Here is a 13,775-nt window from a genome sequence, read left to right as displayed (position 1 = left end):
CAAAGCCCAGTCTTGATTACATGTTTTTATTGCATCTACATCTACATCTACATCCATACTCCGCAAGCCAGCTGACGGTGTGTGGAGGAGGGTACCTTGATTACCTCTATCGGTTCTTCCTTCTATTTCAGTCTCGTATTGTTCGTGGAAAGAAAGATTGTCGGTATGCCTCTGTGTGGGCTCTAATCTCTCCGATTTTATCTTCATGGTCTCTTCGCGAGATATACGTAGGAGGGAGCAATAGACTGCTTGACTCCTCAGTGAAGGTATGTTCCCGAAACTTCAACAAAAGCCCGTACCGAGCTCCTGAGCACCTCTCTTGCAGAGTCATCCACTGGAGTCTATCTATCATCTCCGCAATGCTTTTGAAATTACTAAATGATCCTGTAACAAAGCGTTCTGCTCTCCATCTCTTCTATCAACCCTATCTGGTTCGGATCCCACACCGGTGAGCAGTATTCAAGCAGGGGACAAACAAGTGTACTGTAACCTACTTCCTTTGTTTTCAGACTGCATTTCCTTAGGATTCTTCCAATGAATCTCAGTCTGGCATCTGCTTTACCGACGATTAATTTTATATGGTCATTCCATTTTAAATCACTTCTAATGCCTACTCCCAGATAATTTACGGAATTAACTGCTTCTAACTGCTGACCTGCTATATTGTAGCTAAATGATAAAGGATCTTTCTTTATGTGTATTCGCAGCACGTTCCACTTGTCTACATTGAGATTCAATTGCCATTCCCTGCACCATTCGTCAATTCGTTGTAGATCCTCCTGCATTTCAGTACAATTTTCCATTGTTACAACCTCTTGATATACTACAGCATCATCTGCAAAAAGCCTCAGTGAACTTCTGATGTTATCCACAAGGTCATTTATATATATTGTGAATAGCAATGGTCCTATGATAGTACCCTGTGGCACACCTGCAATCTCTCTTACTTCGGAAGACTTCTCTCTATTGAGAATGACATGCTGTGTTCTTTTATCTAGGAACTCTTCAATCCAATCACACAATTGGTCTGATAGTCCATATGCTCTTACTTTGTTCAGTAAATGACTATGGGGAACTGTATCAAATGCCTTGAGAAAGTCAAGAAACACGGCATCTAACTAGGAACCCGTGTCTATGGCCCTCTGAGTCTGTGGACGAATAGCGCGAGCTGGGTTTCACATGATCATCTTTTTTGAAACCCATGCTGATTCCTACAGAGTAGATTTCTAGTCTCCAGAAAGGTCATTATACTTGAACATAATACATGTTCCAAAATTCTACAACTGATCGATGTTAGAGAGATATAGGTCTATAGTTCTGCACATCTATTCGACATCCCTTGTTGAAAACGGGGATGACCTGTGCCCTTTTCCAATCTTTTGGAATGCTACGCTCTTCTAGAGACCTGCGGTACACTGCTGCAAGAAGGGGGGCAAGTTCCTTCATGTACTCTGTGTAAATTCAACTAAATACCTAGATATTACAATTATGAACAACTTGAATTGGGAAGAACACATAGAAAATGTTGTGGGGAAGGCTAACCAAAGGCTGCGTTTTATTGGCAGGACACTTAGAAAATGTAACAGACCTACTAAGGAGACTGCCTACACTATGCTTGTCCGTCCTCCTTTAGAATACTGCTGCGTGGTGTGAGATCCTTACTTGATAGGACTGACAGAGTACATTGAAAAATTTCAAAGAAAGGCAGCACATTTTGTATTATCGTGAAATATGGGAGGGAGTGTCACAGAAATGATACAGGATTTGGGCTGGAAATCATTAAAAGAAAGGCATTTTTTGTTGCGACCGAATCTTCTCACGAAATTCCAATCACCAACTTTCTCCTCCGAATGCAAAAATATTTTGTTGACACCGAACTACATAGGGAGGAACAATCACCATGATAAAATAAGGGAAATCAGAGCTCGTACGGAAAGATATAGGTGTTCATTCTTTCTGCGCGCTATACGAGATTGGAATAATAGAGAATTGTGAAGATGGTTCAATGAACCCACTGCCAGGCACTTAAATGTGATTTGCAGAGTATCCATGTAGATGTAGAAAATCAAACTGGTATCCCATCAGGTCCAGCGGCCTTTCATCTTTTGTGCGATTTGAATTGTTTTTCTATCCCTCTGTCATGTATTTTGATATGTAGCATTTTGTCATCTATGTGACAATCTAGAGAAGGAACTACAGTGCAGTCTTCCTCTGTGAAACAGCTTTGGAAAAAGACATTTGGTATTTTGGCCTTTAGTCTGTCATTCTGTGTTTCAGTACCATTTTGGTCACAGAGTGTCTGGACATCTACCGCTTTGACATAAGACCAAAATTTCTTAGGATTTTCTGTCATTGCAATGAATAGTTTCACCCAAATTAGCTATCATCAGATCTAAAAATATGGGTGTAATGATCCCTGTTACTGATATCAACTGCTGTTGATGATAGTCATCGTAAACTCCATATTTTAGATCTGAAAATTGCATAATTTGGCTGAAACTGATCGTAGGCTTTATAATGCATCATGGAGTCTGTGCTTTGTTTATAAAATTATGAAACAAGACCTTTCTTTCCTGCCGGAGATACAGTGCCACTTTCTGTGTATTTGTCTCTTCCCATTTTATTTTTTCTGTGATTCATTGTAGTGACTTGGCGGTGTAGTGGGCACGTGGCAGACTACAAATCCAAAGGTCTAGATCCAGTACCCAGTTGGTTCTAGAATTTTTTTCTGTCACTTATCACTTCTTTCACCTCTGGCAGTGAGTTGTTAATATGAAAACTGCTACACTGCACTGTCATGCAAAGTCCACTTTAATCTGTAGGTCCTATAAATTATTGTGTAAATCAGTTCAAAGCATGGAGGAAGACAAAGGCATAACATCTGCCATTAGACTATGCATTGCATACATTACAGTTCAGATTGAGAACAGCTTTAAATCTAGCTTTATTATTATTAGTAGTATTATTATATTGGAAACTGTCTCCTTACCACTGTATGTCAGTCATTACTGGTTATAACTGATGGCTGTGTCTCTCAAACTATAACTTGTGTAGCTAGCAGATGGTCTTTTCTTCTGTATATGATATTATTTTTTGCCATGTATTATTGGTAACCAGTTGCAATGTTAAAAGTAATGGATTTAATTTTCTGCTTTATACTAAACCTATGGAGTGCAACTGCAATAGGTCCATTGCATGATTTGAAAAAAGAAAAGAAAAGAAAAATGAAAAAAGGGAATGTTAATGTAGTTCAAATACAGAACTGAGTCATAATATTGAATTTATTAAGTCAGTCACTACATTTAAATAGCTTCAAACAAAAGAGGCACTTGGTCATCTATTCACCAATGAGAAATGTGTAGTATCTAAATTATGAATACCATTTTATAGTAAAACTTATCAAATAAATCATTTTGTTGTGTTGTTCTTTGTGTATTGCTACCTACTGTTTTAAGTATTCTTTTTGTTTTTTGTTTTGGTAGGCCACTGTTTGTGTGTGTGTTTTCAACTTCCAAACATTTTCTTTAATTATGTGTCCTGTTAAAACTTTTGTGGTTGAAAAATATTATTTAAATTAACAAAAAACTGTGGTAATAATTGCAGCTAAATATTCCACTGAATCTACCTCAGCTTCCGAAGAGTGTGGATTTGCCATGTGACTTCTATGAAGATGACCCAATTCCATTGCGAATTCATGATTGTTCCCTAGACCTGCAAGTCATAACGGACCCAAAGGGCATTATTTGCATTTGCCATCATTACTTGTATCAGGTAAGAGCACATGTATATTGTTTTATTATAAATACAAGAGAAACAGTAAAGGGAACAAACAGGAAATAAAAATAATGTGAATAAGAGTGGAATCTATTAAAATTGGTGAACATTTTTGAAGACATGCACAATATTCATTTTGGAGTCTTATAAAGTCAGCAAAACTACTACATCTTTATAGATACTCCACAATCCCCCTTACGGCGCGTGGCAGAAGGCACCCTGTACCACTACTAGTCATTTCCTTTCCTGTTCCATTCACAAACAGAATGAGGGAAAAATGACTGTCTGTATGCCTCTGCATGAGCCCTAATTCCTCATTTATTATCTTCCTGGTCCTTATACGCAGTGTGTGTTGGAGGCAACAGAATTCTTCTGCAGTCAGTTTCAAATGCTGGTTCTGTAAGTTTTCTCAATAGTGTTACTCGAAAAGAATGTTGCCTTCCCTCCAGAGAGTCCTGGTTGAGTTCTCAAAGCATTGCTGTAACACTTATGTGTTGTTCAAACCTACCAATAATAACAAATCTAGCAGCCCACCTCTGAATTACTTCGATGTCTTTCTTTAGTCCAACCTGGTACAGATCCCAAACACTCAAGCAGTACCTAAGAATAGGTTGTGCTACCATCTTATACTGAAGAGCTAAAGAAACTGATATACATGCCTAATATCGTGTAGAGCCCCTGTGAGCACGCAGAAGTGCCACAACACAACGTGGTGGACATCAACTGATGTCTGAAGTAGCACCGGAGAGAATTGACACCATGCATCCTGCAGGTCTGTCCATAAATCCATAAGAGTACGAGGAGATGGAGATCTCTTCTGAACAACATGTTGCAAGGGTTCACAGAGATGCTCAGTAATGTTCATGTCTGGGGAGTTTGGTAGCCACTGGAAATGTTTAAACTGAGAAAAATGTTCCTGGAGCCACTCTGCAGCAATTCTGAATGGTGGGGGGGGGGGGGGGGGGGGGGTGTCGTATTGTTCTGCTGGAATTGACCTATTCTGAGAATGCACAATGGACATTAGTGGATGCAGGTGATCAGATGTGATATTTATGTACTGTCACCTTTCAGAGTCATATCTAGACATACACTATGTGATCAAAGGTATCCGGACACCCCCAAAAACATACGTTTTTCATATTAGGTGCATTGTGCTGTCACCTACTGCCAGGTACCCCATATCAGTGACCTTGGTAGTCCTAAGCCATCATGAGGGAACAGAATGGGACACTCCACGGAACTCATGGACTCTGAACATGGTCAGGTGATTGGGTGTCACTTGCATCATACATCTGTACACAAGATTTCCATGCTCTTAAACATCCCCAGGTACACTGTTTCCAATATGATAGTGAAGTGGATACACGAAGGGACACATACAGCACAAAACTGTACAGGCCGACCTCATCTGTTGACTGGCAGAGACCGCCGACAGTTGAAGAGGGGTCGTAAAGTGTAGTAGGCAGACATCTATCCAGAGCATCACACAGGAATTCCAAATTGCATCAGGATTCCCTGCAAGTACTCTTACAGTTAGGTAGGAGGTGAGAAAACTTGGATTTCATGGTTGAGTGGCTGCTCATAAGTCACACATCACGTCAGCAAATGCCAAACGACACCTCGCTTGTTGTAAGGAGCATAAATAGTGTACGATTGTACAATGGAAAAACATTGTGTGGAGTGACAAATCACAGTACACAATGTGGTGATCTGATAGCAGGGTGTGGGTATGACGAATGCCCGGTGAACGTCCCCTGCCATTGTATGTAGTGCCAACAGCAAAATTCAGAGGTGGTGGTGTTATGGTGTGGTCATGTTTTTCATGGAGGGGGCTAGCACCCCTTGTTGTTTTGCATGGCATTGTCACAGCACAGGCCTTCATTGATGTTTTGAGCACCTTCTTGCTTTCCACAGGGATGGCAATTGCATCTTTCAACACGATCGAGCACCTGTTCATAATGCATGGCCTGTAGTGGAATGGTTACATGACAATATCATCTCTGTAATGGACTGGCCTGCACAGAGTCCTGACCCGAATCCTATAGAACACCTTTGGGATGTTTTGGAATGCCAACTTCATGCCAGGCATCATCAACCAACATCAATACCTCTCCTCAGTGCAGCGTTCCGTGAGGAATGGGCTGCCATTCCCCAAGAAACCTTCCAGCACCTGATTGAACGTATGCCTGCGAGAGTGGAAGCTGCCATCAAAGCTAAGGGTGGGCCTACAACATAATGAATTCCAGCATTACTGATGGAGGGTGCCACGAACTTGTAATTCATTTTAGCCTGGTGTCTGGATACTTTTGATCACATAGTGTATCAGGATTCCCATATCACTCCAACTGCACACACCCCACACCATTCTAGAGTCTCCACCAACTTGAACAGTTCCCTGTTGACATGCAGGGTTCATGGATCATGAGGTTGTCTCCATACTCACACATTTCCATCTGCTCAGTACAATTTAAAACGAGACTCATCTGACCAGGCAACATGTTTCAGTGTTGATGGACCCAGGCAAGATGTAAAGCTTTGTGCTGTGCAGTCATCAAGGGTACACAAGTGGGCCTTCAGCTCCAAATCCCATATTGATGACGTTTTGTTGAACAGTTCGCACACTGACTCTTGTTGATGGCCCAACATTGAAATCTGCAACAATTTGCATAAGGGCTGCACTTCCATCACATTGAACGGTTCTTTTCAGCTGTCATTCATCCCATCCTTGCAGGATCTTTTTCTGGCCACTGCGAAGTTGGAGATTTGATTTTTTACCAGATTCCTGATGTAGATGGTACACTCATGAAATGGTCATACGGTAAAATCCCCATTTCATTGCTACCTCAGAGATACTGTGTCCCACCGCTTGTGCGCCAACTGTAACACCACGTTCAAATTCAGTTAAATCTTGTAACCTGCTATTGCAGTAGCAGTAACCGACCTGACAACTGCACAAGCTGCTCATTGTCTTATATAGGTATTGACAGCTGCAGCACCATATTCTGCCTGTTTACATATCTCTGTATTTGAATATGTGTGCCCATACCAGTTTGTTTGGCACTTCAGGGTATATGCGCTCTCCTTTACAGATGAACCACACTTTCCTAGAATTCTCCCAATAAACTGAAGTTGACCATTTGCCTTTCCTACCACAATCCTCACATGCTCATTCCATTTCATATCACTTTGCAACAGTATGCCCAGATATTTAAATGAAATGACTGTGTCAAGCAGGACACTACCAATGCTGTATCTGAACATTATGGGTTTGTTTGTCATACTCATCTGCATTAACTTATAGTTTTCTACATTTAGAGCTAGCTCCCCTTCATCACACCAACCAGAAATTTTGAATTATTTGGGAATAAAGGAAATGACTCAACTAAAGGCAGAAGCGCTGTGTCCTCAACAGATACGCACACAAAAGGTACAGAGCTTTACTTTGCTACCATTTGGAATGGAATTCCTTTCTCATGCACACGCACATGCACATGCCTGTCTCTCTGTGGTGCAGGAAGTGATTGGTATCTTTAATGTGGGAGGCTAGGTTTTGGACTGTTGGTTCCTGCACTGACTTTCCATCATCCCTGCACCCTTACCCTCCAGGTCCCTATTCGTCAGTGTAGATGCAATCTCCTTATACACCAACATCCCTCATGCTCATGGCCTCTCCAAATGTCCTGCGGATTCCAAACCCACCACTTCATTCCTCGTACACCTAACCAAATACATCCTAACGCATAACTATTTCTCCTTTGAAGGGAAGATATGCAAACAAATTCATGGCACAGCCATGGGCACCCATATGCCAACCACTTCATGGGCCACCTATAGGAAACGTTCCTAGCGTCCCAGAATCCCAAACCCCTGGTCTGGTTCCAGTTTATTGATGATGTCTTTGTAATGTGGACCCAAGGCCAGGACACTTTATCTTCATTCCTCCACAATCCCAACACCTTCTCTCCCATCCATTTCACCTGGTCCTCCACCCATCGTGCCTTCATAGATGCTAATCTCCTCCTCTGAGATGGCTCCATCCACACCTCAGTCAACATCAAACCCACCAATCACAAACAGTAACTGCACATTGACAGCTGCCACTCCTTCCACACCAAAAATCCATGTAGCCCGGCCACCCATGGCAGATGCATCTGCAGTGATGAGAACTCCCTCACACAGTATGCTGAAGACCTCAAAAAGGTCATTGCAGACAGACCTAATACACAAAAAGATCTCTCATGCCATATCCTCCCCCACACACATCTGATCCTCACATCCATTCTTATACCAACCACAAAGAAAAACCTCCCTTGTCACCCAATACCATCTGGGATTGGAACAACTTAATCATGTCCTTCATCAGGGCTTTGATTATCTACCATCGTGCCCTGAAATGAGTGACATCCTACATAGTTCCATCCCCTCCCAAAGTTGTGTTCCATCACCTAGACAACCTTCACAACATCCCAGAATGAGTGGTCACCTTCAAACTGTTGCCAAAAACAAGGTGGACCACCTAGTGGCACAACATGCAGCAGAGTACGACATGTGAGATTCAGTGGCTGCTTCATGACCCATGCCATCTGGATCCTCCCCACCGCCACCACCACCACCACCACCACCACCACCACCACCACCACCTCCACTACCCCCACCCCCATCCCCACCCCCACCCCCATCTCCACCCCCACCTTTTCTGAACTGCACATATGGGTACTATCGCCCCCTCTCCCCCAATAGAGTGTGTGTGTGTGTGTGTGTGTGTACACTAACCTCTTTCTCATTACCCCCACCCAATACATATCAACTAGCTGTGTGCTGTCATCTCATTCCTTAATCTGTGAAATCTAGAGCTCATCCACCTGCCACACGCCCCCTCTACCTGCACCCCTAGCTAGCCCACAGACAGCTCCCCACTCTCCCACGAGCTGCTAGACACTTCCCCCCAACCTGCTCCCTGCCTCCTGCCTTCTCTCCAGCCCTCACCCCCTTCCCACACTGCACCTCAACCCAGTACTCCAGTACACTTGCCATGGGCCAGGAAAGAAAATGACAGTCAAATGAGCACAATGTAGGGAGTCAGGTGTGTGTGTGTGTGTGTGTGTGTGTGTGTGTGTGTGTGTGTTCCTGTTTCTCCTACAGCTTGAGAAAGGAATTCCATTCTGAAAGCTAGCAAAGTAAAGCTGTCTACCTTTTGCGAGTGTATTTGTTGACAACACAGCACTTCTGCATTTAGGTGGGTCATCTCCTTTATTCCTAAATAATATGTTATTCTCAATGAGAACTTTCTGTACAACTAGAAGTTATGTCTGAGTCATCTTGTTTGCTCCTACAGTCACTCACCTTTAACACCTTACCATACACCTCAGCGTCATCAGCAAATAACTGCAAATTTTCTCCACCCTGTCTGCCCAATCATTTATATTTGTGTAGAGAATAATAGCTTTGCTGTTATACTTGTCTGGGGCAATTCTGATGACAACCTTGTTTCCAATGAACATACGCCATCTTTGAGGCACTGACATACCTGTGAACCTGTTCCTTCTTTAACAGTCTGCAACGGGGCAACATTTTGAACACTTTCTTGGAATCTAGAAATATGAAATCTGCCAGTTGCCATCATCCATAATTCACAATATAACATGCGAGAAAAGGACAAGCTGAGTTTTGCACAAGCAGTGCTCTCTAAAACCCTGCTGATTTGAGGGCATAAGTTTGTCAGACTCAAGAAAATTTATTAGTATAAGCCCACTTTTACCTTCCCAGAATTAATGTTTTCCTGTCGTTTATGAAATGTTTTATTGCTCCCATCAAATTTCCTATTTTCAGAATGTTAATTGGCACCCGACTTTGCGTCAACATATTTATAATTTTCCCACGATTTACACTTTATAAAAAAATGTTTGTGGAGAGAAAACTGACATAAAATGGCAGTGACTTGGCATTGGCCATCAAGCAGTGTTTACAGACATTATGTGGTTAAGTTTTTGATGCCAGGGCGCTCTATTCAGCAGACTAAACTGATAAACAGGTAAAAGATGGAACAATTTGTGCCATATCTCCTGCTGCTGCCAAACTCTTCTCGGTATGGTGGCTGATGTCTAGGTTTGTTTGAAAAAGAATGTCATGACCAGTCACAACCATTTCCAAACTGTCTCTATTGCACATGCACAGTTTCATGATTGTTGTAATTGTTGTGACACCTTTGTCAAACTATATTTTGCATGTTCCATCGTTTGACCAGTTGCAGCACTATTTGACAGCTTCTCTCTCTTTCTGTTGCTCAAATATTTTTGGTTGAAATACAGTGCCAGTTACTTATGTTTTCATGCTTAGCAAAATTTGTTTTGAGAATTTTTTCTCTTTTACAAGCACATTATTTACGAATATATTTAATGTGATGTTACACAAATGGACAATGTGAGTGATAGTTTGCATGTATGCAGTTTTATACATAACTGAGGAGTCACATTACCTGATAACCTCAAAAGGATGACTACAGTGGAAGAGATGCAGAGCAACATGTTAAGAAAACACCACATGAAATACTTACGCAGTATTTGCACTTGACAACAAGGAAAAATTCTTTAAACACATCGTTCTAAGCATAAAAAAGTGCGTAACTGTTGCAGTGGTTCATTATTTAAATAATGAATGACAACTTCAGGCTTTCCAATAACATAGATTATGATGTATATAATTGAGTCAAACATTTCAACTTCCCAGACTGTTACCAGTTCCAGTTACATCAGTGGTTTTTATTAGATAATAAGCCTTTATCAGATAATAAAGAACTCCCTGACAAGTATTTTGATGCCTATTATGCACATATATTGTACATACAGTTTGACAATGCAAGGGGGTAATAATGTGGACATACTGCAAAGCATTTGTATCTGCCATTAGTGCTTGTTACTACAATCACACTCACTTCTCTATACTGATTTATTTCTCAATTTTAGTGCATATGGCAAGGAACATACAGCTTGCTCACTTTGTCACAACACTTGTCCTTGCGTACTCCCTGCCCCGGTCCCACCCCAACTTTTTTTTTCTTCTTGGGGGGGGGGGGGGGCTGTTGCTGCTAATGGTGATAAATCTACAGTCCTGACCTGAAAGGTTCTAATGTGTCCAGCTGGGCAACTGTTCTTCTGTTGTTTGAGGAGGACATTCTAATTTCACATTTATCAGTAAGGTCTTGACCAATTGGTATAAATTTTGATAATGATCAAAATAATTATTAAATTTTCCCTTCAGGGTGTAAGTGTTTGTGGACATTGTCTGTTGCCATTATATGATTTATAGGCAACATGACATTTGATGTCCCATTTGATCCTGCCATTCTAGGGCCTTCATATTCACTTCCACACTCAGCTCCATACCATCTGTGGTGTGCCATTTCCTCCCGCTTGGGGTTTCAGTATCTCAAATGGTGATGGCATCTTCTGCCTGATGATAGACCCATAATCTTTTTTCAAATTTTAAGCAGCGACCATGTAAGTCAATAATCATTATGGTGTCTTGATGTAGTGACTCAACATCTTCCCTGTCATTCTGTGAATCTGTTTTGTTCTTCCAGTTGGTTGCTAGTGTAATGTGCTCATTCTTAATTTATGAATTCATAACAAACAAGAATGTTGCTTTATCAGTTCTGACACAAAGTTAGTACCATGGTCCATAAGCAACACATCTGGAGTACCCAACTTTAATAACCAATTACTAACCATGACTTGCACCACTCTGTTGCCTTATTGATCCAGAATAGCCATAATCTTTACATAGAGCAAAAAATGGTCTGTTGTCATTATCACATAACAATTTCCCATCAGTGTCTGCCCAAGGGACCTAAGATGCCCAAGCCGATAATATCAAATCAAATTGTTTGCTGGCCTGTGGTAATCTCTGCAACAGAATACACTAATGACTTAATTTGGCTCATTGAATGCATGATACTCGGGTCCTTACATGTTGCTTATGTGTTCACCACCAGTATTGTTCAATCACATGTCATTCCAGTGTTCTATGACCCTCACAGCTTGCTAACACACAATCATGCGCCTGTTTTAATACTTCATTTCACAGTGTAGCTTGTACAACAAAATGAGCTCTGAGATTTCTTTGTTTACATAACATTCAGTCACACACAACAAATAATGATTGCACTGCAAATAAATTGTGATTTTCATCAGCTTCTTGAGTCCTCTGCCACTCTGCATTTGGGGCACCCATTCATTTATTTTTATTTATTTATTTATTTATTTCTTGTTCCGTAGATCCAGTTAGTGAGTCAATCACAAGGATATGGAACGTGTCAAATTGTACAGGTTTCAATTTAAACTTACAATAAATACAAGGACAATTCAATGGCAAATTGTACATAGTTTAAGTAAGACATACTATAAATACAGTAACAGATACAATGTCAGCTAGATAACATAATTACCATTTGACAGAAAAAGGAGTTTCAAATAAAGGTTAAAGATAAGAGCACAAAGTTAAATCAGATATTAGGCCTACAAGAGTAAATACATGTACAGCCAATCTGTTGTTACAAAAAGTGCGCTAATGCCCAAATGCACAATAAAATCAATTGAACTACTTCTAGACACAATAAGTTTAGTGATGGTATACATTTTCTTTCAGGTATTCATCCACAGTATAATAAGATTTCTCTGTCAGGTAATCTTTGAGAACTTGTTTAAATTTTGGCAGTTCTGTATGAACACATTTGATATGTAGTGGTAGAGCATTGAACAGCTTAATGCTGGAGTAGTAAACTCCTTTTTGTACCAGAGTGAGACGTTTCATTTCTAAATGTAGATTGTTTTTGTTTCTCGTGTTATAACCATGGAATTTACTGTTGTCTTGGTAGATGGAATAATTTTTGCACACAAAGGTGAGCAAGGAAAAAATATACTGTGAGGCAGTTGTTAGGATACCTATCTTCCGAAACAAGTGCCTGCAAGAGTGTCTTTGATGGACCCCACACATTATTCTGATTGCTTTTTTTTGGATGGTGAAAACTTTTTTTGCAAGTGGTTGGTTCCCCCAGAATATGATAGCATATGACATCAATGAGTGGAAGTAGCCAAAGTAGGCAACCTTAATAGTGTCAACTTCAGCCACTGAAGAAATTACCCGTAGTGCAAATGTTGCTGAGCTAAGTTTTTTACATAGATGAAGAATGTGAACTGACCAATTACATTTACTGTCTATGTAAGCACCCAGGAATTTTGTGTCTTCAACTTTCTGTATTGGTTGATCTCTACATTTTATGTTAATTTCATCGGGATTACTTTGTGGTGTATGGAACCTCGTATAATGAGTTTTATCTGCATTGAGCGAGAGACCATTTGAGGAGAACCAATTTAAGATGTCATTAAAAACAGTATTTGTAGTTTTTTCAAGATCATGATCAATCAAATCGTCAATTAGAATTGTGGTATCATCGGCAAACAGGGTAAATTTGCTGTTTGTCTCAGAACAAAGAGGAAGATAATTAATAAAGATGAGGAAAAGCAGTGGGCCCAAAACGGAGCCTTGAGGCACACCACACGTTATCGTGCCCCATTCAGACGAGGCAGGTTCTCCAGAAGAGCCATTTAGCATTACAGTCTGCTTCCGATCCTGTAGATATGATTGTAGCCACAAGCCAACAATACCACCTAAACCATAGTATTCTGCCTTTTTCCAAAGAATTTGGTGGTTTACACAGTCAAAGGCTTTCGTAAGATCACAAAAAATACCCACTGGAGACATTTTTTTGTTAATGGCTTCCAAAACTTGGTTGCTGAAAGAGAATATTGCCTGTTCAGTACAAAGACCGGCACGAAAACCAAACTGATTTTTGCTTAAGATACTGTGGAAGTTGAGATGGTCTACAATCCTCCTGTGCATGAGTTTTTCTAGAATTTTCGAGAAGGTAGTTAATAGGGATATTGGGCGATAGTTTGTAACAATGCTTTTATCCCCTTTTTTAAAGAGAGGAATCACTACAGCCA

At 40.7% G+C, this 13,775-nt stretch overlaps 1 protein-coding gene across 2 annotated transcripts in view; it reads left to right on the top strand.

Moving 5' to 3' along the window:
- LOC126174841 (protein pigeon) overlaps nucleotides 1-13,775 on the top strand; it is a 483,403-nt gene that overhangs the window by 206,106 nt on the left and 263,522 nt on the right. For both annotated transcript variants that reach the window (XM_049921225.1, XM_049921224.1), the window contains exon 7: nucleotides 3,604-3,771. In XM_049921225.1, coding sequence (XP_049777182.1) covers nucleotides 3,604-3,771 — 168 coding nt within the window. The remainder of the gene's footprint in view (nucleotides 1-3,603; nucleotides 3,772-13,775) is intronic.

Source organism: Schistocerca cancellata, chromosome 3, assembly GCF_023864275.1.
Source record: "Schistocerca cancellata isolate TAMUIC-IGC-003103 chromosome 3, iqSchCanc2.1, whole genome shotgun sequence".
Taxonomy (NCBI): domain Eukaryota; kingdom Metazoa; phylum Arthropoda; class Insecta; order Orthoptera; family Acrididae; genus Schistocerca; species Schistocerca cancellata.
The sequence above is the reverse complement of the archived record's forward strand: the minus strand, read 5'-3'. Positions and strand labels throughout refer to the sequence as shown.